The 24714-nt window shown below is 53.1% G+C and overlaps 8 protein-coding genes across 8 annotated transcripts; 5 read left to right on the plus strand and 3 right to left on the minus strand.

Annotated features, from left to right (window-relative positions):
- The first annotated feature begins 211 nt into the window (after nt 1–211).
- Nucleotides 212–1619, plus strand: B0T23DRAFT_15171 (sorbitol utilization protein SOU2). Its single transcript, XM_062832546.1, has 3 exons — nt 212–792; nt 891–1407; nt 1488–1619. The coding sequence occupies exons 1-3, from the start codon at nt 546–548 to the stop codon at nt 1600–1602; spliced, it is 879 nt and encodes a 292-aa protein (XP_062696966.1). The 5' UTR covers nt 212–545; the 3' UTR covers nt 1603–1619.
- Nucleotides 1620–3250: 1631 nt separating this feature from the next.
- B0T23DRAFT_424811 (Serine/threonine-protein phosphatase 2B catalytic subunit) lies at nt 3251–5151 on the plus strand (the record flags this gene model as incomplete). Its single annotated transcript, XM_062839869.1, has 3 exons — nt 3251–3416; nt 3576–4165; nt 4234–5151. 3 exons carry the CDS (start codon nt 3251–3253, stop codon nt 5149–5151), a joined length of 1674 nt encoding a protein of 557 aa, XP_062696967.1.
- A 478-nt stretch (nt 5152–5629) lies between these two features.
- B0T23DRAFT_15522 (uncharacterized protein) lies at nt 5630–7730 on the minus strand. The gene is made up of 5 exons (XM_062832621.1): nt 7337–7730; nt 7013–7260; nt 6602–6817; nt 6049–6415; nt 5630–5963 (listed from the first exon to the last, which is right to left on the minus strand). Exons 1-5 carry the CDS (start codon nt 7531–7533, stop codon nt 5936–5938), a joined length of 1056 nt encoding a protein of 351 aa, XP_062696968.1. The 5' UTR covers nt 7534–7730; the 3' UTR covers nt 5630–5935.
- A 538-nt stretch (nt 7731–8268) lies between these two features.
- On the minus strand, nt 8269–9216 carry B0T23DRAFT_400961 (ribosomal protein; the record flags this gene model as incomplete). Its single annotated transcript, XM_062838539.1, has 7 exons — nt 8269–8372; nt 8434–8637; nt 8765–8792; nt 8856–8880; nt 8943–8983; nt 9117–9155; nt 9214–9216. The coding sequence occupies 7 exons, from the start codon at nt 9214–9216 to the stop codon at nt 8269–8271; spliced, it is 444 nt and encodes a 147-aa protein (XP_062696969.1).
- Nucleotides 9217–10704: 1488 nt separating this feature from the next.
- On the plus strand, nt 10705–14923 carry B0T23DRAFT_369717 (P-loop containing nucleoside triphosphate hydrolase protein). The gene has a single exon (XM_062836535.1). The coding sequence runs from the start codon at nt 10885–10887 to the stop codon at nt 14674–14676; it is 3792 nt and encodes a 1263-aa protein (XP_062696970.1). The 5' UTR covers nt 10705–10884; the 3' UTR covers nt 14677–14923.
- B0T23DRAFT_329362 (mediator of RNA polymerase II transcription subunit 6) lies at nt 14924–16648 on the minus strand. The gene is made up of 2 exons (XM_062835695.1): nt 15877–16648; nt 14924–15803 (listed from the first exon to the last, which is right to left on the minus strand). The coding sequence occupies exons 1-2, from the start codon at nt 16339–16341 to the stop codon at nt 15186–15188; spliced, it is 1083 nt and encodes a 360-aa protein (XP_062696971.1). The 5' UTR covers nt 16342–16648; the 3' UTR covers nt 14924–15185.
- A 209-nt stretch (nt 16649–16857) lies between these two features.
- B0T23DRAFT_369720 (kinase phosphorylation protein-domain-containing protein) lies at nt 16858–18270 on the plus strand. The gene has a single exon (XM_062836536.1). It carries the CDS (start codon nt 16994–16996, stop codon nt 17786–17788), a length of 795 nt encoding a protein of 264 aa, XP_062696972.1. The 5' UTR covers nt 16858–16993; the 3' UTR covers nt 17789–18270.
- On the plus strand, nt 18271–24682 carry B0T23DRAFT_369721 (uncharacterized protein). Its single transcript, XM_062836537.1, has 2 exons — nt 18271–23931; nt 23997–24682. Exons 1-2 carry the CDS (start codon nt 18749–18751, stop codon nt 24307–24309), a joined length of 5496 nt encoding a protein of 1831 aa, XP_062696973.1. The 5' UTR covers nt 18271–18748; the 3' UTR covers nt 24310–24682.
- Nucleotides 24683–24714: the final 32 nt, after the last annotated feature.

A 24714-nucleotide genomic window follows, 5' to 3' on the forward strand; every position in this document is an offset into this window, starting at 1 on the left:
AGCAGCTCCACCATTGTCATCATCCTGCATGGGGTGCAGCTACGCGAGGGTCTCTTTCACCGGCTCACCCACGGGGCCCCTCACTTGTTGCTCCAAGCTCCCCAGCTCCCCCCACTGAAACTCGTGTGAAGCCGGCGCCGATATTGGCACCCGGTGGATAACAGCGAACCGGTTATACATTTACCAAACATACATGCTAGGAAGGTTCCCCGTAATAACCGAACATCTTCTGTATGGTCCGATGGGAGAGTTCGCTTCGTTCAGCCAGACTTTGCTGGTGTAGTCCTGGTGGATCTCTCTATCTCCATGCTTGCAGCTTGGGGGAAGACCGGAAGAGTGGGGGATCTGTTTATAATGGAGGACGACCCCCTCGGTGATGGCACGCTACTTTGCGCCTTCCCTCCTGTTGCTTTTGTTGTTGTTGTTGTAGTGACTTCGACTTGAGCCATTCTTAGCTGTCTTGTCTGGCCCTGACCGCAGGCTCGGTACCATCAAGCCGACTTCTTGAAGCGCTCACATTAACAGATTATAACACAAACTCAACCATGGCAGCCGAGATGAAGGACGGAAGGTTCGCTCACGACATCACTGTGGCTCCCCAAACAAACAGTGTCATGTCTCTCTTCTCGTTGAAGGGCAAGACTGCCATTGTCACCGGAGCCGCAGCTGGTATCGGCTACGGAGTTGCGGAGGCGTTTGCGGAAGCCGGCGCCAACGTGGCTATCTGGTACAACAGCAACAAGAAGGCACTTGATGCGGCCGCAGAGATTGAGAAGAGGTACGGCGTGAAGTGTACGTATCCCCCATCCCTTCCCATTAGCTACTACTGCTGCTGCTGTGTCGAGACCTACTCCAGTCTAGTTGCCTAACCAGATCGGGCTTGTGTACAGGCAAGGCATACCAAGTCAACGTGACTTCTCTCGAAGCCGTCGAGTCCGCAGTCACCGAGATCGTCAAGGAGTTCAACGGCCGTCTCGACATTTTCGTCGCCAATTCGGGAATCCCCTGGACGGACGGAGCCGCGCTCGACGGCCCTCCCGAGTCGTATAAGCGGGTCATGGCCACCAACGTCGACGGCACGTTCTGGTGCGCCCAGGTGGCCGGGCGTCACTGGCGGAGGCAGAAGCAGGAGGGGACCACGATGGACGGCAAGAAGCTCGAAGGGTTCACGTACGGCAGCTTCATCGCGACAGCAAGCATGAGTGGCCACATTGCCAACATCCCGCAGCTGCAGGCGGCGTACAACGCTTCCAAGGCGGCTGTCATCCATCTGTGCAGGTCGCTGGCTGTGGAGTGGGTGGGCTTTGCGAGAGCGAACACCATCTCGCCGGGGTATATCAGGACCGATATCTCGGAGTTCTGCTCGCCCGAGGTTAAGAATGCTTGGAAGGACAAGATTCCTATGGGGTGAGTTTGGAATACTTCCTTTTCGTATCGCAGGAGTTAAAGATCATGCTGACATCTTTTTTTTTTCTTGTTAAAAACAGCCGCGAAGGGGAGGTCAACGAGTTGAAGGGCGCATATCTGTATTTTGCGTCGGATGCGTCCTCTTATACGACTGGCGCAGACCTTTTGGTTGATGGCGGATATTGTGCCCCCTAAAGGCCCCAGAGGCGTTAGGTACCTCTATGACTGCTATATGAATAATGATTTGGATAGATTAGCTCTATGAATATTTAATACTCGTTGTCGATACCAGGCTGTCGCCAGCAAGGCTTCCTGTACGCGATATATTGCATAGTCTATGTTTCCGTGATGATGTCCTTCCATTGGAGGACACCTGGGAAGGAGCTGTGAATGGGTGTGTAGGCCCCCCCGAGGGAGCCTTGAACTCTGCCTCCTCGGAACTCAGCTTCGGTGTATCTATCGCCAGCTGTTGGGCAGCTGAGTGGGGTTTTCAATGACGACGAAAGTGGCCGCGGCCCGCCAACCTGGCGGTGAGGGGCGCTCTGCTTGGGCGGTCAGAGTTCAGTTCCAACGTGAGTTTTGGACCTGTCCCCTACCATAGTACGTAGAACACTAGTAGTCCCTGGCGGCCTCTGAAAAAGGGCCTTGCCGGGTCTAGACCCTCTTTCTGACACTTGGAGCCTCACAACGTCTGGCAGCAATTTCACGGCGCACAGCTTTGGAGGAGAAATCATCCCAGGCATTCGATTTGGGCGAAGGAAACACAAGAGGAGGCCAAGAGTAATATGATGTTCGTTCAAGACTTGCCGCATGGGAACGCACATCGCCAGACACAGTTCGTTAGTTGTGAGCCCGAGGCGCATTTTCGCATCGAGGCTGGGCTGGGATCCGTTGGCGTACCGCTGCAACGGATTGATACGTTCAGTTCGTTCGTTGCCATTGATATCAGATGGGAGAGAGAGCCCCTGTGGACCTGTGCCTGGGCTTCCTTGCCTCGCTGTTCCCTCTCCTGGTTGCAGGTGTTTCGGCAAGCTTAACCAGAACCCCTAAAACGTGCCCGCTCCGGGTACCTTACCTTCTGTTATGGATTCCACGGTAAATTGTTGATACTGTAAATAGCATCAGCCTCAAAGACTTTGTCGAGAAATACGAGCCGAAAACGGCACATTTTTCACACACCTGCTCACTCTATACTATACCATTCAACGCAATCCCCTCGTTCATCTTTTGTAAATATTGGAGTAGGTGTAACGCGCAACGGCCATAGCATTCTTACGTCTAACCCGCCAAAAAAATAAATAAAAGGAGTTTACCTAGGTTACTTTTCAGGTTGTCCGTGGTTCAACGGGTGAAACAAACTGAAGGCAACCACCAGGTTGTACCCCTCATCCCACCCGGACCCCAGCTTTGCCCGGCCGCTGCTTGCTGCACCCTGGGTGCCATCCATTCACTGCTGGTGAACCACTCGCCGCCCGCTGTCCAGTGCTGGTGCATGCTGGCTGCCACTTCAGTCCACCGCGGACCTAAAACTGACTGGAAGTCGCCTCCTTCAACTCCTCGGCCGGCCGCCCAACTCCCTCCTCCTTCAGCCCTACATTTTGGCTCGCAACCTTACATTGTTCGCTCTTCCTCCTCGACAACCGCCTTCCTCCCCTCAAACTCGACCATTTCGCCCTTTGCGACCACATTCATCGCACAAGTCCGGCGACCGACTCTAGGGATTCTATACTAACGAACCCTGCCCAACACCTCCCACCTTGTCACATACTTGGAGACTCTCTCGACTGCTCAGTCTCTTGTTTGCTGCCGCCATTGCTCGTTATTGTCCGTGATTACCAGAGACATGGAAAGCAACAATGGTACCGGCGCGCCCGGCGCCTTCCACACCCAGCAGGTTGACAATGCCATTCGCGCCATCCAGCACAAGAGGCCATTGCCCGAGATCGACTTCACCATTCACACCATGGAGGATGGCTCCCAAGTGAGCACCATGGAGCGTGTCTGCAAAGGTAGGTTTCCTTTCCTCCTCAACGCCACCGCCTAAAGCTGTCAGATCATGACTGTCGTTCGTTGCGATCCTGTGACCACTACTGGGCACCTTGGCCTTTCCCCCCTTTTCTCTCTGTACCGCAAGTTCTAACAGGCACCGTCTTGGCCTTCTTTTCCAGATGTTCAGGCGCCTGCCATGTTCAAGCCCAGCGACGAGCAATTTTTCGAGGACGAAACCCACACCAAGCCCGACATCCAGTTTCTGAAGCAACATTTTTACCGTGAGGGCCGTTTGACCGAGGAGCAAGCACTATGGATCATCAGGGAGGGTACCAAGCTTCTGCGCGCCGAGCCCAATCTGCTGGAGATGGACGCTCCCATTACCGTTTGCGGTGATGTCCACGGCCAATACTACGATTTAATGAAGCTCTTCGAGGTCGGTGGTGACCCGGCCGAGACCAGGTATCTCTTCCTGGGCGACTACGTCGATCGTGGTTACTTCAGTATCGAGTGTGTCTTGTATCTCTGGGCGCTCAAGATCCACTACCCCAAGACACTCTGGCTGCTGCGCGGAAACCACGAGTGCCGGCATTTGACCGACTACTTCACCTTCAAGCTCGAGTGCAAGCACAAGTACTCGGAGGCCATCTACGAGGCATGCATGGAGTCGTTCTGTTGTCTGCCGCTGGCGGCAGTCATGAACAAGCAGTTCCTCTGCATTCACGGCGGTTTGAGCCCCGAGCTCCACACTCTCGACGACATCCGAAACGTTAGTCTAACAGCCACTTGACTGCCACGTTATGGTATGGGCATACTAACCCGGTGACTTTTATGCAGATTGACCGTTTCCGCGAGCCCCCCACACAAGGTCTCATGTGTGACATCCTGTGGGCCGATCCCCTAGAGGACTTTGGTCAAGAGAAGACGACTGACTTCTTCGTACATAACCACGTACGAGGTTGCTCTTATTTCTTCTCCTATTCTGCTGCTTGCCACTTCTTGGAGAAGAACAACCTTCTCTCCATCATTCGCGCGCACGAGGCTCAGGATGCAGGCTACCGCATGTACCGCAAGACCAGGACAACCGGATTCCCCAGTGTCATGACCATTTTTTCCGCGCCCAACTATCTCGACGTTTACAACAACAAGGCTGCGGTGTTAAAGTACGAAAACAACGTCATGAACATCCGACAGTTTAACTGCACGCCTCATCCCTATTGGCTCCCCAACTTTATGGACGTTTTCACCTGGTCGCTTCCCTTCGTCGGCGAGAAGATTACCGATATGCTCATCGCCATTCTCAGCACCTGCTCGGAGGAGGAACTCAGGGAGGATTCCGCGACAACTTCGCCCGGTTCAGCCTCCCCGGCCCTCCCGTCTGCGGCTAATCAAGATCCCGACTCTATTGAGTTCAAGAGACGGGCGATCAAGAACAAGATCCTTGCTATCGGTCGTCTGTCGCGTGTCTTCCAGGTCCTCAGAGAGGAGTCCGAGCGGGTTACGGAACTCAAGACCGTTTCTGGTGGTCGTCTTCCCGCCGGTACTCTTATGTTGGGTGCCGAGGGTATCAAGAACGCCATTAGCAGTTTCGAGGATGCCAGAAAGGTTGATTTGCAGAACGAGAGGCTTCCGCCGAGCCACGACGAGGTTGTTAAGATGCAGGACGAGGAGCGCGCCCAGGCCTTGGAGCGGGCGACAAGAGAGGCTGACAACGATAAGAAGTTGCAGACCCTCTCCAGGAGGCTCAGCACGTAAGTTTACAACCCCCCTCCTTTAGCACTTCTTCTTGCGTCTGGCCTGTCGTATATATCCGAAGGTATCAGATGCTGACTTGGTCGGTTTAACGTTGAGTGACCGCAAGCGATCGTAATCACCACGCCAATCGATTCAAAGGATGCTAATTTTTTCTGGTTTTCTGAGGGTATAGTTCTTAAATGGCGTCAGGATACGGAACTACGTCAGGGAATTGAGCGAGGGTTTCATAGGAGTTCTGTGGGAGTAAAGGAAAGAGGGACACGGCGTGACTGAACGAAGACGTGTTATTGAACGGTGTCACATTCAGGGCTCGACTGATTGTAGCCATCTACTTTCTTCCCTACATGTTGGCGGGGGATGGAAATACGAATGAGTATCAAACGGATGCTCTCCTCTCTACTGAGAAGGATTTTGCTAGTGCGTTTAGCGAGTTTACATACCTCAGCGACTGACTAGATACTTATCTACGTACTGGTAAATGGTGAACACGCTCTCATGATGGATGCTTCTTGGAATCATCTGGTAGCCTCCCAGGAAGATAAGAATTCAAATTAGCTGTGAAGGAGCACAGCTAAGTCATGATCATTCCTATGACTTGCTTCACAACCAAATAGTCGAGCAAGACGCTTACGAGTGTTTCGCATTCTCGGATTATGCCGTTATACCCAGAGCAGAACACTCAATCCAAGTCCTTTTTGCCTCCCCGTAAAGCATTCCCAGCGATGAAAATATCCCCATAGAAACCCGGCATAATATCCACCATAGACCATTCAAGACCTCATCCTCAAAAGATCGCCAAAGCGTTAGGAGGGCTAAACAACCCGATCTATTAGTAAAACACTCATCATCTCGCGCTTCCGCAGAGAGTCAGGAAAACAAAACAAATGAGCTGCTTACCTAGCAACCCCACCCTTCACATTGCACACCTCGCTCACAACAAAAAAACTCCACCTCTTTCTGTCTCTACATTCCCTCGCCAACTCCTCAAGATCGAATAGCTCGCCGATCGGCATCCCCCACCCCGCTAGCATCACTTCGTGCAGACTCAACTCATCCCCATAGTTCACGGGGTCACGGGTGGCGAGAGGAGGCCAACACTCGAGAGAAGGCTGGTCGCCTGCTACGGCGGAGAAGTTGGACCAGAGGAATCGGAAGAGCGGGACAGAGGGTTCCAGACCGCAAAAAGAAGGGGGGTTATGGGATTGATGGGAGGAGAGGAGGGAGGGGGAGGTGGAGGAGAGGGTTTGGTGGGTTTGGATCCAGCCTTTTTTTTTGAGAGAGAGAGAGAGAGAGTTAGTAGGTAGATAGAAGGCGAGACAAAGGAAAGTGACTAAAGAGGGAAAGGGGGAGGGAGGAGAGGATGAGGAAGGAAGGGAAATAAGAAGATGGTGGATGATGACATGGCGGGAAACAAAAGGCAACGGGGCAGGCAACCTAGAAGAACACTTACCAGACCGAATAAACAGAATATCGCCAAACTTGATCTCTGTTCCCTGACTTTCTAAACAAGCGTGTATATCCTCGAGAGGAATGGGCGTGGTAGCAAAGTGGTCAAAGTTGACCAGTCTCGGATCCGGGTTCGGCTTCTTACTAATAATCTGCTCCAGACGCCAGGAGTGGTGGTCGACGAGGATGCCACGGCCTACTATGCCTTTTTGTGCCCATGCTGTTTTTCATGTTAGCATCACACCCTCTCTCCTCTTTCTCTCTCTCTCATTTTATCTCGTCCTTGTCGTCGCCAAAAACCTGCTTTGTCGTCATCGTCACCATCCATGCATACATGACCTGACACCAAACTCATAGACTAACTACTACGTTGAAAAAGATGACGAAAAAGAAAAAAAAAAAACACACCACTCACCCTGTATCCCATTAACCTCACTCCCCTCCGCATGAATATCTTCCATCGTCACTCCATTGTAGAACTTCTTTTCTTTCTGATAAGCATAGTGTCTCAACCCATCCCACTGACTGGACACCTGCGTGTTGAAGGTCCAAATGTCGTCGTTGACGCACCGCGGCGGTTTGGCGAAGAGGTCTTGGTGGAAGAGCTTGCGGTTGAAGAAGCCCGAGTCTTTTTGGGCGTTGAGTGGCCAATTTAGGGAGATTCTGATGGTCGGTTGATGGCGGTTAGATGATGAGGAGGTCGAAGGAGTGAATCAAAAGGTTGAAGAATGAATCGCACCTCAAACCAGTCTTGATCTCATTCTTTGCTGCTTCGGCAACTCGCTCATCGGTAAGCCTGTTCAGAGTTCCCAACTCGTCTTCATCTCCATATAAACCCCAGGCGGAGTACTTGGGATCACCCTTTCGAAGTGGGAGTGCGTCGAAGTCTGGAATCCCATTTTCATTCAGCTTGATCGCTGCTGAATTTCCAGCCATGGCGGACAACTTTATCGAGGGATGAGATGTGTCGGGATGAGGTGATTATCAAGAGGGGAAACTGTTCTCAAGTAGTATGAAGCGGGGAAAGCGGACGTCAACAGAGGCTGGTGCTAGTGTGTTTTGGTTCATGATTCTCAACATGTATTGGTTCAAGTGCAACAATGCGACTTACATCATGCGGACTTGTCCGAATTATGGCCGGATAACATCACAGACCGATAATAACTAACAAAGGCATATAACGGCCTCACACTGGGGATCTCATGACATGACGACAGGTCAAACAAATCCAACCTGCTGGAAGTGGGCTTCTAGACGGATGTTCAACTTCACAATGGCCAAGGAAATGCTCAAAGATGAGATCAACCGACCGTCGGGCATAGGCCTTCATTTATTCGTTACTTGCCCCTGAATCAGCAGTTTGCGACGCAGCCGCGGCCCGGGTTACCCTCTCGGGACCACCCGAGTTCGCCAGTCTGCAGCATGGCACGGTTGTGAACGAAATCCCGGACCCAATGTTGCGATGCAAATGAACTGCCATTTCCCTAAATGCTGCAGACGAGGCGCTGAGATTTTCAACCACCTCTGACCCATCCAGGACTCCGGGACCGAATCTTGTCGTTGTTCGTCTGTCCGACTGTTCGATCCATGACCATCGGGTTCGTTTCCGGTTTCCCTCGTACCGTAATGCCAAATCGCCAGTCCTTGAATATATCATGCCGCATTCAGAATTTAAGCAACGAGCTCAATGACACCACCGGCCTCCTTGATCTTGCGCTCAGCCTCGGCGGAGACGTAGCGGGCACGGACGACGATGGGGACCTGGGGGAGACGGCCTAGAATAGGTTGTTAGACGAGCATTCTCGGGGGTGTTTCATTCCAATTGCTTGTTCTTACCCTTGCCGAGGAGCTTGGCATAGCCGTGGGAGAGGAGGTCGATGACGGGAGCAGTCTCGGTGGCGGCACCAGAGACGTACTTCTCGCGGGCCTCAGCGGGGACAAGAGTCCAGAGCTTCTCAATGTTGAGGATGGGGGCCCACTGGTGGTTGCGGAGGAGGTGGAAGTGCCTCATACCGACCTTACCGAAGTAACCAGGGTGGTCTATCCGTCATCGTCAGCGTTTATTTTCATTATATCGAGGGGCAAGGCCTGGTCGCATGTCGGAGAAGTGAGGTTGAACCATGCGCCCTCCAACATGCGCCGACCGTTGATTTTCGGGGTTGCGTACACTTATCGAGGTTGGTACGGTGGTGGTGCTTATCGTCGGGTTAGTATCGCGTGTTTTCGAGATCGAGTCGTTGGAGTTTCTATCGGCATACCTGACCACCGGCCATACCACGACCACTGTTCCCATTGTTAGCATCATGGTTTTCCCACTTCGAATCTGCAGAAGCGGCGGTACGTACCCTGGATGCTTTCTGTGCTTGCCGACACGGCTGGAATAATGCTGTCAATACTTGTTCGTGTTTATCGGTCAGTCGATCGGTTGGCGACATACCCCTTACCGGCGGAAACCTATAAAATCACTACAGTCAGTCATCTGTCGAATCGGCGACGACAAAGTTCGAGGGGGCGCTTACATGTCCGCGGTGCTTTCTTGTCTTGGAAAACCGAGTAGGCTACATAATGACTGAATCAGCGTTTCGTCCTGCGATGGTCGTGCAGCAATTGCCATACCATGTTGTCTGCTGGTGGTGCCGATGAAGCTCGTTCTGTCGACGTCGGTTGATGCTTCTAAGAGACGCTTCACGGGTCTCGTACAAGTCAAATTTAGGGCTGTGTATTTTTTTTGGTGGGCACAAGTGGTGGTCCAAGCTCCGGGCTTGAGCCGCACCACGCACGCAAGCCACACCGTTCCTTAGCAATTGCTGTGTGCCAAGGCCAGCCTGCCAGTTCCACAAGCCACATATTCCCGCTCCATTCAACAGGGTTAGGGTCTATGGTCAAGCCTTGTCGCTCAGCTCGTCCACTTGAGCCCCTCTTACCTTCAACATCATCCTATCATCCTGTTGGATGCTTGCTCGAAAATTGTCGATCTGTCTGGAGTCGCTTTTTGTTTGACACACATCTTTTGTGTTGCTGAAAGATCGGGCTCACTGCCCTCCATTGTTCTGTGTTCTACACCTGCAGGATTAAACTGGTCAACAGCCCAGCCATTGTTTCCCTGTCTTCCCAGAACCCGCCTCAAGACAAACCAGCCCTCACTTACATACTCTCAGTTGACCACATCCACTGAGTTGCGAACATGCTCATTCCCGATAACCACACATTCGGTTCCTACTCCCCGCTTCACCAGAACTTCTCACCGCGATAGCTCGAGTTCGAACTTGTTACTCCGAGATACGGTTCGCTCCATGACATTATCATTAGAGGACTTGTTGTACCAACTCCACCACGTCATAGAAGGAGTCACTAGTAGTGGTGTCGACCTTCTCCAGGCCCAAACCAAGCAACAAAGACCGCTGCTCATTGGGATTGCGCAAAGTCAGGAGACTGGCAATTTGACTGGCATAAAGCTGGCCCATGGTCTCCCTCTCCGCATTTCCACCTCCAAGAAGAGTCGTTGCTGTTAAATGTTCTGATGGTAACAGGCTACCGGCGCCAGGAAGAGCCATGTCTACCGACGCTGAAGAAGGTGCGGCTAGTTGTACTTGGACCTAAAACATGGTATGTCAGTAGATTGCAAGTGGGATGGCGTTGGGGCGCTCTTGAACCTACCCACTGAGCAAGACGCCCACCTTGAGAAATGGTGACCATGATCTTGTCCGAGAAGTTCATTGATGAAACCTCAGTTTCTATTCCGTTGACAAGCCCAGTTGCCTGCCTGGAAGGTGACGGGAACGGCTCTTGCCTGATTGCGTCCTCAGACATGGTGAGTTCTGGACGTGGTGAAGTATGGACAGTTGCAAGACTGGAAAAACTGCGTGTGTCATACATAAAGGATAAGACCGTAGGGGGGATAACTTCGGCTTCTGTACTTCTGGTAGGATAGTACTCTCTGTATGTCTACATATTCAGAGTTTAGACCCGGGACTCCATCGTGATGTTTGTTGATGGAGCCGGAGTGGGCTGGGCTGCAGAGGTTCAGGATGGACCCGCGAAACATAGCAAACTGTACGCGCACTGTAGCTGGGTTACTTCAGTTACACTTACTGTCCTGGACCCTCACAGGCCCCCAAAACGTGGGGTGCCACATTTAGCGCAGAAATTCTGCCAGGCGGACAAGATTTAATCTTCAAATCTTCAGGGTACTTGGTGACATTCAGTTCGTTGCATTCTGCCGTCGCGACACCGGCCCTCATTTCTGCCGTCACTGCTCGCTCCGAGCACACCCAACAAAACAACAACATGGTTGCCATAGGCGGGAAGTTCGTGCCGCGTCAGCGCAAGCGCAAGCAGCTTGATCGCCAGCGGTCGAGGAGTAAGGGAACACAAGACCCCGAAGACACCAACGTCCTCGAGATCGCTCCCGGACAGGAAACCACCACGGATGCCGAAAAGAAGAAGACCGAGCTACGGGAGGAATTGAGGCCTGCGGGTGTCAAGGTCAGCAGCAAGAAGGCCAAGAGACTCGAAAAGTACATCGACACAAAGCTCAAGAAGGACGAGAACCGCGAACTCCTGGCCAAGCTTGCCGCCAACAAGATCGACACCTCCCTATTCTCAAGCACAAAGTCACTAGGCCAGACTAGATTGACCAAAAAGGAGGAGCTCAGCCGGCTTGTCAAGGAAGCAAAAGCTGGACTTATAACAGAGAAGGAGGCGGCCAAGAAACTTTACGAAAAGCGAGAGGTGAAGGAAGGTGCACCAGTACCAAAGCCTAAACCCACGGTCGACGAGGATTCAGAGGGCTCGGAAGATGAGCAGGACTCGGCAGCCGAGAAGCCAAAGAGCGCGCCAGCGGAAACAAGCGAGCCTACACCAGTACAAGCGACGACAACGTCAACAAGCCTGCCAGTACCAGTCGGTGCTGGTCTCAAGCGCCCGTTAGAGGTCGACGAGTCAGGACGTCCAATACTTGCCAAGAGACAAAAGAGAGGAGGTGTGAAAACGAAGCACAACTTTACATCATCGCAAGCTCCCGCAGTCATTCCTGTGCCGGAAGTGGTAGAATGGGACGGTTTCAGTTCGGAGGGCGAAGAGGGTTCAGACGATGAAGAGTCCGAGGGTAGTGGCTCAGGCGGCGAGGAAGAAGGCAGTGAAGAGGAGGAGGAGGGTGAGGAGGAGGAGGAATCGGGAGAAGAGGATGGATCTGAAGAGGACGAAGAGGGTTCCGAAGATGAATCAGAAGACGATGATTCTGCGGAAGAATCCGACGAGGACATGGAGGACGCCGAGGAGGACAAGAAAGCAAAGTCTTCGGCCTTCAAGGCTTGGGCGCATCAGGCGAGGAACGAAGCTTTGGGTTACAAGCCTGCCGAATCAAGCATTCTCGAGATACCGAAACCTGCCAACTTTACGCCTCGGCCGATCGAACAAGAGCCTCTGCCTATCGAGCTGCAACCAACAAAGAACGATTCCCGCAAGGCTTTCGCCGTGGTAGTTACCAGGACACCCGAGATCCAGGAAACCCGATTCAGGTTACCGGTTGTTGCCGAAGAACAGAAGATTATGGAGGCCATTCACGACAACGACATTGTCATCATTTGCGGTGCCACCGGTTCCGGCAAGACCACGCAGGTTCCCCAGTTCCTCTTCGAGTCCGGTTACGGTGTTCCGGATGGACCTACTCCTGGCATGATTGGTGTTACCCAGCCGAGACGTGTCGCTGCTGTCAGTATGTCGAAGCGTGTTGGCGAAGAAATGGGAGACTATTCACATGTGGTTTCCTACCAAATCAGATTCGAAGGCACCGTTGACTCCAAGACGGCCATCAAGTTCATGACGGATGGTGTCTTGCTTCGTGAGGCGGCCATCGATATTGCTCTTCGCAAGTACTCTGCCATCATCATTGATGAAGCCCACGAGAGAAGCGTCAATACCGATATCCTGATTGCGATGCTCAGCAGAGTGGTCAAGCTTAGGAGAGAGTTGGCGGAGGAAGACCCCACGATCAAGCCTCTCAAGCTGATCATCATGTCCGCCACCCTCAGGGTCGAGGAATTCACCCAAAACTCTAACTTGTTCCACACCACTCCTCGCATCATTGAGGTAGAAGGCCGTGAGCATGCTGTTACCATGCATTTTGCCAAAAAGACAAATCACGACTACGTTGATGAGGCATTCCGCAAGATTTGCAGGGGCCACAGGAAACTGCCCCCTGGTGGCATGCTTGTGTTCATGACCGGTCAGAGTGAAATTGCCCAGCTCAGCAAGCGGTTGAAGGCGCGTTTTGGTGGCGGTATGAACACCGCCAGCACCACCAAGGTGCGGATTTCTGCAAAGGAGGCACCCATGGAAGTCGAAGACATCGACTTTGGCGACGTTGAGGATGACCGCAACATCAACGACAGAGACGATGACGATATCTCCATTGCGTCGGACGAGGAGGACGACAAGGAGTTCGAGATTGAGGACCAAGAATCTGGTACAGGGCCATTGAAGATGCATATCCTACCTCTCTTCTCTTTGCTCCCCACGAAAGAGCAGATGAAGGTGTTTGAGCCGCCCCCAGAGGGCCACCGTCTAGTCATCCTGGCTACCAACGTCGCTGAAACATCCTTGACAATTCCCGGCATCAAGTACGTTTTCGACACTGGAAGGTCAAAAGAGAGAAAGTACGATCCTGTCAGTGGCGTCCAGAGTTTCGAGATTGGGTGGATCAGCAAGGCCAGCGCAAAGCAGCGTGCCGGTCGTGCCGGTCGTACCGGTCCGGGTCACTGCTGGAGACTCTACTCCTCGGCCGTTTACGAAAGAGACTTCCCCGAGTTCTCAGAGCCCGAGTTGCTTCGCATGCCCATCGAGGGCGTCGTGCTCCAGCTCAAGTCCATGAACCTCCAGCACGTCGTCAACTTCCCCTTCCCCACGCCGCCACCGCGCGAAAGCTTGATCAAGGCCGAGAAGCTTTTGACCTACCTCAACGCCATCTCCCAAACTGGCCAAGTCACCCCCATCGGATCTACCATGTCCATCTTCCCGCTCTCTCCTCGGTTCGCCCGCATTCTTCTCATCGGACATCTCCACGATTGCCTTCCCTACACCGTTGCGCTCGTAGCCGGTCTCTCAGCCGGCGAGATCTACATTCCCGAGAACCAAGCCATCCCCGCCGCCGCAGTCCAAGAAGCCAAGAAGAATGACGTCGGCGGTTCCGACGATGAAGACGACTCCCGCGCCGTCACTTTCCGCACTACTGAAGACGTCCTTGCCGACGACCGCCGCGCCAAGATCCGCGCCGCCTTCAACGCCGTCCACAAGAATTTCTGCTATCTAGACGACAAGTCCGACGCCATCAAGCTCCTCCAAGTCGTCGGCGAGTTCGCGCACGACCCCACGGAATCCTGGTGCGACTCCCACTTTGTTCGCTTCAAGGTCCTCAAAGAAATCAAACAACTCCAAAAACAGCTCATCGACCTGTTGAGAACCAACATCCCCGCCTTCGCCAACCTTTCCGTGCCCGACACGCTCGACCCGCCCTCGCAAAAACAGGTGCAAGCCCTAAAACAAATGGTTGCCGCAGGCTTCATCGACCAAGTCGCCATCCGCGCTGACAAGGCCCCCACGCCGCCCGAGATGTACCGCAAGCCCAAGCGCGCTATCGACGTTCCTTACCTGCCCCTGATCCCGCTCGAAGGCGAGGACGGCAGGAAACTAGAACTGGAAGAAAAACTCGTCTACATCCACCCCTCGTCCCCTTTAGCCCACCTGAGCGTGGACGAATGCCCGGACTATATTGTGTACGCCTATCTGCAAAAGGCAGGCAACACGGGCGCGGACGGGCAGAAGCGGGCCAAGACGAGGATGCATGCGTTGACGGACTTGACGGCGGGGCAGCTGGCGAGTTTGGCCAAGGGGACGCCGCTGATTACGTACGGAAAGCCGATTAAGGAGGTTAAGGGATCAGAGAGTAAAGATGGGAAAGAGAGGGAGGTTTGGGTGGTGCCGTATCTGAGAGCGGAAGGGCAAGGAGGGATGGGGTGGCCCTTGCCGGCTAGGAAGGTGAAGCAGAGGAAGGTGGCCGGGCAGGGTTGGGTTGTTGAGTAGAAAATATGGCTTTTCATGGCGTTTTAGATAGATGAGGATTTCAGAAGTAAGGTCTGGGTTCCAAGCAATCAAGGTGTTTTGATTGTTGGTTTTCTGCATAGACGTTCTCGTTTTGGCTTAATGATGTGAGCTTCGTTCTTTGCCTACGGGGAAGGGACGTTGTAAGAGTTGACTTCCTTCAACCTATGGTACATCTGTGGTCCTCACAAAGTCTCTATTTGGTGCCGTTCAGCTGATTGATCAGGCGAGCTGAAATTGATTCGTCGTTGCTACAAATACTCGCTATGTTTAATATCATGGACATTACCAATCTGTCCACCATCCTAGGGTATCTAATCGCCGTACCTAAAGCCAAATGCCATCCAACCATGTGCAATCGACGCCGTTTTATCTGAATGCATCTCTTCATCAAGTCAAGTTCCTCCCATGTCAATTGCCCCCTCCCTCGCACCCTTCATGTTCTTCTTCTTCTTCTTCTTCTTTTGTGCTTTATCTCCCCTGTGCTCCTTCTAAGCCGCACCGGGGGTAGTAATGACATTTTTACTCTTCCTCCTCTTCGGCTTCGGCGGTCCACCGCCACCCGGCGTCTTCGGGCTCTTGGTCTCCTTACCCGTCACGGCATTCGCATTCGCAGCCGCCGCCGCCGCCGCTCCTTTAGCAAGTGGATTACTTCCCGCGGCTCCCAAGCCCTTCGTGTTCAAAGCCGGCAGCGCGGCCGCCGCCTCCTTAAGGGTCAACGCGCTCTTGGTTTGCGTCTTGCGGCCGGTCGAGGTCAGGTGGAAGTCGCCCGGCTTGCCGGTGATGGGGTTCTCGTCCATGTATTCGGTGCCGTAGCGTTCGTGGGTGAGGAGGGCTTCTTCCATGAGGAGGGAGTCGAGGAGGGGGTCATTTGTGGTGGTTCCGCCGCCGGCCTTGGCGCCGGGTTTGTTGGTAGTTGCCGTACTGGGAAGACCATCGGGGAGGGGAGTGGCGGTTCGCGAGGCGGTATAGTTGGTTGTACCGCTAGCCGCACCAGCGCCAGCGGATGGTTGGGCGGGAGTGATGTAGCGGCGACCGACGGCGGGAGCCCAGTCGGATACTTCGTCTACTAGGGGGATGGTCTTGGTGATGGCGGTGGCGATTGCTCCCTGGATGGCAAGGACGTGAGTTAGCATTACGGACGGCAAGAGAGCTAGCTCGCTTTGAAAATGAGAGACATACGATTCGGGAGCTAAGAACATCTGCCAGTGTGGGTGCCATGTAGATGTTCTCGCCCACCACAAAGTAAACCGAATGAACGATGATCTCGTCGGGCGGGCCGTCCTCAGGCCTCGCAGGGTTCGTCGGTGGGCGCTTCCTCCTCGTCTGCTTGTTGATCACCCACACACCTGTACCCATCCCCGGACCTGTCTCAGCGGGTTCCTGAGCAACAATGAACTCCAGCCCAGACATTTCCCTCAGTCGACTCTCGAATAGCTCGCGGGTGGCGAGATATTGGGACATGGCCTGGTTATTGAGACCCTGTTGGAAAACGACCTCATTGTTGGAGGTCTTGTCATAGAATGGCGATTGCGCGAAGTAGTAGAGGATGCTGTTTGAGTGGATGCCTGCTTCGAACTGAGGAGGAGTGTGCCATTGGATCTCGTCGAGAGGAGGCCCGGCGTTGGCCGCTGGATCGAATGCCATTGTCGATACGTTCTATACTTTGTAGTGCCAAAGGCTGCCGCCAATTGTGCCTGATGCCGTACAGAATGCCGAAGGGGTTCGCGAAAAGTTGTGGACAAGCCTGGGGAGAAATCCCGGAAGAACGGAGCGTATTTGGTGACAAGTTTTGTGGTTGGGCGTTCAAGAAGTCGTGAATATAACGGGAATAGTCTTCGTTAGAATTAGTGAAGTCGAGAAGCCATGGCAGTTGGAAGATGGAAATTAGGTGGTAGCTACCTCTATGATGCTATTTGGATAAAGATTAAAGCATAGCGTCAACACGTTTGAGGTTAGGTGGGTGGGGTGTGGAAGATCCGGCAGGCACCGTACCCCCCGCGTTATGTAGCTGCAGCATTCAGCGGACCTTGTCCCCTGGAAATGAAAGTGACAGTGGAGGGCCCCACATCCCGCAGTGACACTGGAGTGGGGACTGCAGCTCTGCGTAGTGTACCTACACAATACGCAATTCATTGAACGACAGAACGAACCAAACGCAGACACTTCTTCACTCAACACATCAACTTACCACCGACTGCCGACGGGACGCAACTCAAACAAGCCACCAAAGAACGAATACAATCAGAATACAAAATCACGAAGTCTATCAAGAAACTCATTTGCGATAGAATCTCCCATGGATCTTCTTTCGACCGTCCGCAAGTCGGGGTCGCGAGGCGGCGTCAACTTCAGCTGGGACGATGTCGCCAACTCAGCACACCGCGAGAACTATCTCGGTCATAGTCTGAAGGCTCCAGTTGGTCGCTGGGCCAAAGGGCGGGATCTCAACTGGTACGCCAAGGCAGAACCCTCGGCCGCGAACGCCGGAGAGACGGAGGAGGAGAAGGAAGCGCGCGAGCGGCGTGAAGAAATCCGCAGGATAAAGGAAGCAGAAGAGGATGCCATCAACCGCGCATTGGGCCTGCCCATCACACCACGAAATACCAGCGGCGCCAATGCTGTTGAAGTCCAAGGATCCAAAATCCCAGAGCGAACAGAAAAAAGTTCCGCGGAGCAATCGACAGCACTGGCACCTAAAGAAGCGCAAGCAGGGGAGTCGAGAAGAGACAGGCACCGCGACCCAGAGCGACATCATAAGCGGGGGCACAGGAGCAGGAGTCGTGAGCGTGAGCGTGGTCATGGCCGCGACAGGGAACGTGATCAGGAACGTCATCGCGATCGGGATAGACATCGCAGCCGCAGCCGTGACCGGAGACGTGACGGGCCGGCGGACCGAGAAGGGAGAGAGCACCGTTCTAGTCGCAGAAGCCGGAGTCCTGAGCGTCGTTCACACCGCGGTGATAGGACGAGGGATCAGGATCGGAGTCGGAGCGGAGACCGTGGAAGACACCACCACCACCACAGAAGGCGCAGTCATAGTCCTGGTCGGAGCAGGAGCAGGGATAGAAGAGCGAGGCATGATCGACGATGAGATTGTCAGAATTGTATTTGGTAGGTATGTACTTATGAATGCAAGCATGGTGTCTGGGGTCAACAGAATAGATTAATCTCTGGTACAGTATATTCATCAGTCTTGGTAGCGGCGCACTACTATGATACACCTACTAGTGTGATGGATTATTAAGCTTAGCCCTTTGGTGATTTGAAACGGTTCGTGAGCAACTGAATGTCGCCACACCGGGTGTCATGCTTTTACCGTCTTTTACTTTCGCTGCTCGAAGCTCCCGTCTTTTGGCTCATGTGATGTGGACCGTGCCTGGAAGGTAGGCCCGGGCATGGCGGGGATCTGTTTTAGTGGAGTTTCAGGGATACACTGCGCTGAATGAGGACCCTGCTAGCGTGCCGTGCCTAGGTACCTACTACCCCTGGGGCTGGAAGGCCGCTCGGTCTGGACATAGTGTATATGTGCTACCTCTGTGTACACTAGTGAATGATGATGAGATGAGGCGTTCACAGGAACCTCTTTTGGACCGTTCATCAACAATTGCATTCAGCTACCTTTGACCTTGCGAACGACTTCACAGCGGAACTGTTTCTGGCTGGGCTTGGTGTCTTCAGGTCACACATTGAATAGTTTGCTATATTTCCATTCGGATACATCGAACTTCTTCCTTCCGGACACTTCTTCTCCTGGTTAACGATAATCCGCCACTTCCACTTTCTTTCCTTACTTACGGCAACGACCCGTCGCATACTTCATTCACAATACATCGTCCTATACTACAACTTTAATACATACAACCACTCTCAAATCACATAACGCCTCGCGGATTCTACGCCCGGGAAGACGGTTCATCATAGGACTCATCAATCGTATAACGTAGTTCCTCAGCTCAGTGGACGGTAGTCGACAATAAACCACGACATACCACTCGCCCAGCCAACTGCCACTGCGCATGACCCGGCTGGACTCTTCACCTTAGTTCAGACCATGGACTATTCGCAGCTTCGCGCCGCTGCTTTGCAGAACGGCGAGGATGAAGAAGCAGTCACCGTCGATACCAGGGCCCTGATCGACAAGGTCCTGGCCAGATACTCTGGAGAATGGACAACGCTCAGAGAACTCATCCAGAACGCCGCCGATGCCCAGGCAACCACGGTCAAGATCAAATGGGAGACGATACCTTCCGTCAGTGTTCCGGCTCCGCAGACCACCGACCCCTCAGAGCTTCTCAAGCACACCCTCACACATCACACTCTCCGTCGCCTATTAGTGCAGAACGATGGCCAGCCCTTTGCCAACACAGATTGGGCCCGCTTGAAGAGGATAGCTGAGGGCAACCCGGATGAGACCAAGATTGGTGCTTTTGGCGTTGGCTTCTACAGCGTCTTTGCTGACTGCGAGGAGCCATTCGTCAGCTCAGGAAAGGAAGCCATGGCGTTCTACTGGAAGGGAAACGCTCTATTCACTAGGAAGCTACAACTTCCGGTTGAACAGCATAGTCGCGAAACCGCTTTTGTCCTCGATTACCGCAACACAACAACGCCTTTGCCTAACTTACTGTCTGTCAGTCAGTTCCTTGGGACCAGTTTGACCTTTGTATCCTTGCAGAAGATTGAGTTCTGGATCGACGATTGGAGAGTTCTCGCCCTGCAGAAGAAGTCATCACCTAGTGCTCAGATTCCTATTCCACGAGACCTCGAAACTAGAACCAAGGATGGCCTCATGAAGCTCACAGCAGCTGAACAAACCAGCACGCAGATAGATGCCAGCTTTATGAGTGTGCTAGGCTGGAAGCCTAAGCCCGCGTCGTCGTCAAACAAGTCGACCGAATCTGCATACACCCCAGAGCCCTCTGGTTTGAAGGGATTCTTTTCCAGATTTACTTCCTCCGCTGCTCAGACGGCACAGCGCACAAAGGCGGCAAAGGAAGAAAAGGAAATACAGGAAGCAATCGCCGAGGATCTCACTGCTGTTTCCACCTCGACCATCTTCCTCCGCATCACTGCGGCCCAAATAGCCACCAGCGTCTCTTCTTCATTTGCAGCTGAATTGGAGCGTGCGACAAAAAAGCCTCCTCCGAAAACCACTCGGATCGCCCTTCTAACTTCTTCGTACGATGAAACCGTCGCCTCAGAGGAGTCCGTTGCTTCCAATAAGGCTGCCAAGGCCATCGATATCTTCTCCTCCGTGTTACCCAGCAAGAAGCCTGGTGGACGCGTCTTCATCGGTTTCCCGACTACCCAGACCACTGGTGCCGGCATGCACATTTCTGCGCCGTCAGTCATCCCGACTGTGGAGCGCGAAGCCATCGACTTGAATGCTCGCTGGGTACGAACCTGGAACATCGAAATGCTTCGTGTGGCAGGCATCATTTCGCGACTCGCATTTGTCAATGACATGTCGGATCTAAACGAGAAGCTGAAGAGGTTGTCCAGTTCCAAGAACAACAAAAAGGAATCCGGTTTTGCTCTTGAGGATGTCCAGAAATTTGTGCCGGAGGCTCTCCATATCCTCAAGACCTACTCGTTCGAAGACTCTACTCCAAGCGCCCAGGTAGCGAAGATCATCGAGGAGGCCTTCTGGACCTCTTACCGGAAGGCTTCTATCGAAGTCTACTCTTCTCAGGGTGTGTTGCAGACGAACAAGGTCCGGCTGTTCTCTGAGGATTACGCAAAGTTCCTGAGCGGAATCCCGATTATCCTGAAGGACATGCAAGCTGCCCAGTTCATTCAAAAACTGATAGATTATGGGCTGCTCGAGCACATCACTGTCGACGATGTTGTCAAGGAGCTGGGCTCGAAGGCCATGGACAAACATCAGCTTCACCATTTTGTGGTGTGGTTAGCCAAGACTGCCGCATCGGGTGAACTCAAATACCACCATATCCAGCATGTTCTCGATGTTGCTGTGGCTACAGTTTCTGATGATGGGAATGGTGGTGAGATTATTGCCTTGGGCTCCATCAAGAATTATCTCAACAACAGGATACCAGCCACGCTGCCTATTCCCCCAACCACCATTCCTGTCGCTTTTACTGCCGATATCCCCGAAGTCCAGTTGCAGTCGATTGGCTGGGAGCCTCTAGGTATCGTCCCTTGGCTTAGGTTCTTGATCGCATCTGGGTCCAGCAAGGATGAGGAGCATAATCTTACAAAGTCCAGCAAGTTCTCTGTACAAGTTCTTTCGGTTCTTTCAAAGAACTGGGACAATTTGAGTCCTAGCGATAAGTCATCCGTGGTGTCGGCCTTGGAACACCTGCCCGTGATCCCCACAAAGTTGGGCATGCGCAAGCCCAAGGAATCTTTCTTCTCCAGTGTCAAGCTTTTCCACGACCTTCCGACCATCGAAGGCTGCGACAGACTCAAAGAAAAGTTTTTGGTGGCTTTGGGAGTTCGCAAGACTCTTGACTTGGAGACCATTTTCACCAGGCTTCTCAATCCTGCACCTGCCGCTGAGGGAGAAGCGGAGGCCAAGAAATGGAGTCATGTCGAGCTCATCAAATACCTTGCTTCGGTAAAGAACGATATCCCGGCTGAGGATATGAAGAGGCTAAAGCAGTCCAAACTCTGCCCTGCCGAAGACCGTACCTCGTCCGGGGGACCAGAGTCTAGAAAAGGTACTGAGAAACTATACAAACTGTCTGAACTCTATGAGCCCAAGGATTCTCTACGGCTTTTGCAACTCCCGACTCTCCATTGGCCAGGCGTCTGGAAGGCAAACAGCCCTGAGGGGGCCTTCCTTTTCTCGCTTGGGTTGCGCCCTTATCCGGCAGTCCCTGAGCTGATCGACATGATGGCTTCTCCTGATGCGGACACTCGGAAGCACTCCATGGCGTACTTCATCAATAACTATCAGCTCAATCAATACGGAACTTACAACCTGTCTAGGATCGACAACGCCATCTTGCCGCTCCAAGGGAACGAGAAGAAGCTTGTCCGTCCTTCCGCGTGCTTCACGAACCCAGATGCGGCAATACTTGGATACGACATTTTGCGACGAGACCTTCATGATCATGCTAGCAAGTTCGGCGTTGCGCGTGATCCGAGTATTTTAGAGTGCGTTGGTAGGCTGATCGCTAGTCCACCTAAGGATCACCAGGAAGCCGTGAGGGTATTCGGTTATTTTACGACTCGTATTGCAGAACTGGGATTATCTCACGTTACTAAACTTCGGAGTTCAGCCATCATTCCCGTGACACGACGAAAAGTCTCTGGCGATGAGAAGGGCGAGACCAAAGTGGTCTACATTACTCCTCCAAACTGTTATTTGGGGACATCCTCTACCTACGGCGATATCTTCGACTTTGTTGACTTTGGTCCTAATGCTAACGTGTTTCTCTTTAAATGCGGTGCGAAGGAAGAGCCAACCAAGCCCGAGATTGCCCTCATGGCATGTAGCGAACCGGCGAGACTTTTGAGCACCTTACAGAGCTCAGAGAAGTACCTTAATCTCCTCCGGTCTCTGGCGGATGAGATTGCTACTCTTAAGAGAGACAAGGAGTTGTTCAAGAAGATGACTTCATCTGCTTGGCTTCTCGGCTCCCGCGACATCTCCAACACCAAAGAGGAGCCCGACTCAGGCGATTATGATGCACCCATCAAGCAGTACCAGCTCGCTTCGCCTCAGAAAATAACAATCTTGGACGACATCATCTGCTACCGTCTTTTCAAGGACTCCTTGCTCTTCGCACCTGAGGACGATGCTCTTGAGGCCTTTTACGCTGCGCTGGGGTCCGAGGCGATCAGCAGCAAAGTCTCTATGGAGCACAGAATCGGCCCTGCCGCCGACAAGCAGGATGCTGCGGTTATCATGCGCAAGCTTGTCATTGAGCGCTCCAAAATTTTCCTGTTCGAGTACTCCAAGTACAAGAAGTCTTCCATCAAGCACGATGCCAGGTGGTTGGAGAAGAACTTGCAAGTCAAAGCTGTCACATCCTTAGCTCTTAGGCGATCACTCAAGGGATATAACCAGCAACACACCGAAAAGCGTTCTGCGGCCGCTGTGTACAGGGACGGCAACTGGATTCTTTACATATCGACCCACAGCCGTCCGGATCTGTACCAGGTTGGACAGGCTATCTGCACTTTGTTGCTGAGCCGCCATGGCCAGCAAGCTTACTTCTTTATCGAGCCGTTCCTCAAGCTGGATCTTCTAGAGCTTCGAGCCCGCGGCTACAATGTTGACCGCATCCTCAGAGCAAAGGCTGCAGAGGCCCGGATCGCCGAGGAAGAGAGACGCAAGGCACTCGAAGCGGAAGAGCAGAGAATCCGTGAGCGTGAGAAGGATTGGGCACAGCAACAGTTAGCTACCGCCGACAACGCCGTTGCCAGGGCCCCTCAAACCCCTCGGTTGCCCGACCAGCCTCGGATGCCGGGAGGCTTTGATGATTCTCCCGATCATGACACGGCCCCTCAGCCCATCAAGAAGTTCGGAGACTTCTTTAGCGGCATCAAGAAGTCACTCGGTCTTGAGGCTGATGACGACTCGAACAGGCCGCCTGCCCAGCAACCTGGTACTCGCGCACCTCAGCAACTAGGACCCGGTAGCGGTGGCAGTGGTAGCGGCAGCGGTGGTGGTGGTGGTGGTGGTGGTGGTGGTGATGCTGATGGCGGCAGCAACGATGGACGAGTGACCTCGCCTGCAGTCGTCCAGCAGAATCTGCTTAGCGCCATCAAGTCCACACGCGCGCACGACGCCTCCGGTGTCTTCGCTCCCCCTACTCAGACGGAGATCACCGAACAATCCACCTACTGTGACTCGACCCCTGCTACCAATATGAACTTTGTCGCAGAAGCGCCCGGCGGCATGCGCGTCTTCCTCGCCAAGGATGTTTCCGTCAACCCTGGCCAGTTCCTCGGCTCGAACACTGCTGGCATCAGCAAGTTCGAGACACTCCTTAAGGACGTGGCTAACGTGTACAACCTACCCGCCCACTCACTCCATATTTACTATGATGAGCAGGGTCCGACAATTGCGTTCAACAAGAGCGGCAGTATCTTCTGCAACTACAGGTTCTTCTCCCAGCTGCATCTGGCCAAGTTGACTGGCGGGCCCGATGCTGCTGGTGGCATGGGCAGAGCCGAGGCGACGGTTTGGTGGTGGGTGACTATTGCGCACGAGCTGGCGCATAACCTTGTTAGTCCTCATAATTCGGCGCATAGTTATTATACGTAAGTTTCCCAACACATCCATTCTCCTACAGAAACCAGACACTGACCACCAATCTCAAATACAGCGAGTCCTTCATCCAGGAGTACTTCGGTAAAATGATGGCGATGACAGCCATGTGGGCGACTCAGTCACTGTCTCAGTCTCAAGATTCGGTGCGCAACAGCCTTCCGGCACCACCACCTCCCCCACAGCAGGGAACCGGTGTCCTGGGAAGCATAGCTGGAAATCCCTTTCATACGGCGCATTCTAGTCTCTCGTCTGTGGCTGTTCGAGGACAACAGGGACAGCAGGAGCCCCCGCCGCCTTATGAGAATGGGAGGAGCTTGACTGGTGGTCAGGCTCATGGAAATCAAGGGTATCGTAGCCTTCTTGATTAAGCGCTTTGCTTTTTTGTTGGTTGGCTGTGGTTTATTAGAGGGGAGGAGGGAAGTGTTTGTTCATGGACATGATGGTGTTAATTCGCTGACTGTGATGGAATATTTAGGTATATGAGGAGATGAGTGAGGATAGATGAGTAGATTATTATTCCATGTAGAAGTTTTCCCTGTCTGTTTTGGGTGTAAGATGGGTTGGAATTGGTGTAAGGGATTGAAACATAGCATGGCGTTGGCCATTGATAGACGGAACCAGAGTCCACGGTCTACCTATAGCAATGAACATGGCTATATGGGTGAGACGGATGATTGCTGTTCCCAAGAGGTATACCCTTCTCCTGCCACATAGTTCAACACAAAGTCCTTTCCAAGTTGATCAGTCATAATCAGAAGCAACGAAACCATGTC

Source organism: Neurospora hispaniola (genome assembly GCF_033458365.1).
Source record: "Neurospora hispaniola strain FGSC 10403 chromosome Unknown B0T23scaffold_1, whole genome shotgun sequence".
NCBI lineage: Eukaryota > Fungi > Ascomycota > Sordariomycetes > Sordariales > Sordariaceae > Neurospora > Neurospora hispaniola.

Excerpts from the sequence above, each read along its gene's own strand:
- B0T23DRAFT_369720 (XM_062836536.1), top strand. The coding sequence starts at position 16,994 with ATGGATCTTCTTTCGACCGTCCGCAAGTCGGGGTCGCGAGGCGGCGTC.
- B0T23DRAFT_369721 (XM_062836537.1), top strand. The coding sequence starts at position 18,749 with ATGGACTATTCGCAGCTTCGCGCCGCTGCTTTGCAGAACGGCGAGGAT. Across the intron at positions 23,932-23,996 it reads TCGGCGCATAGTTATTATAC|CGAGTCCTTCATCCAGGAGT; the intron begins GTAAGTTTCCCA and ends TCTCAAATACAG.
- B0T23DRAFT_15171 (XM_062832546.1), top strand. The coding sequence starts at position 546 with ATGGCAGCCGAGATGAAGGACGGAAGGTTCGCTCACGACATCACTGTG. Across the intron at positions 793-890 it reads GAAGAGGTACGGCGTGAAGT|GCAAGGCATACCAAGTCAAC; the intron begins GTACGTATCCCC and ends GCTTGTGTACAG. Across the intron at positions 1,408-1,487 it reads AAGGACAAGATTCCTATGGG|CCGCGAAGGGGAGGTCAACG; the intron begins GTGAGTTTGGAA and ends TGTTAAAAACAG.
- B0T23DRAFT_15522 (XM_062832621.1), bottom strand. The coding sequence starts at position 7,533 with ATGGCTGGAAATTCAGCAGCGATCAAGCTGAATGAAAATGGGATTCCA. Across the intron at positions 7,261-7,336 it reads GAGATCAAGACTGGTTTGAG|AATCTCCCTAAATTGGCCAC; the intron begins GTGCGATTCATT and ends ACCGACCATCAG. Across the intron at positions 6,416-6,601 it reads TATTCTGTTTATTCGGTCTG|GCTGGATCCAAACCCACCAA; the intron begins GTAAGTGTTCTT and ends TCAAAAAAAAAG.
- B0T23DRAFT_369717 (XM_062836535.1), top strand. The coding sequence starts at position 10,885 with ATGGTTGCCATAGGCGGGAAGTTCGTGCCGCGTCAGCGCAAGCGCAAG.
- B0T23DRAFT_329362 (XM_062835695.1), bottom strand. The coding sequence starts at position 16,341 with ATGGCATTCGATCCAGCGGCCAACGCCGGGCCTCCTCTCGACGAGATC. Across the intron at positions 15,804-15,876 it reads ATGTTCTTAGCTCCCGAATC|GGAGCAATCGCCACCGCCAT; the intron begins GTATGTCTCTCA and ends CTTGCCATCCAG.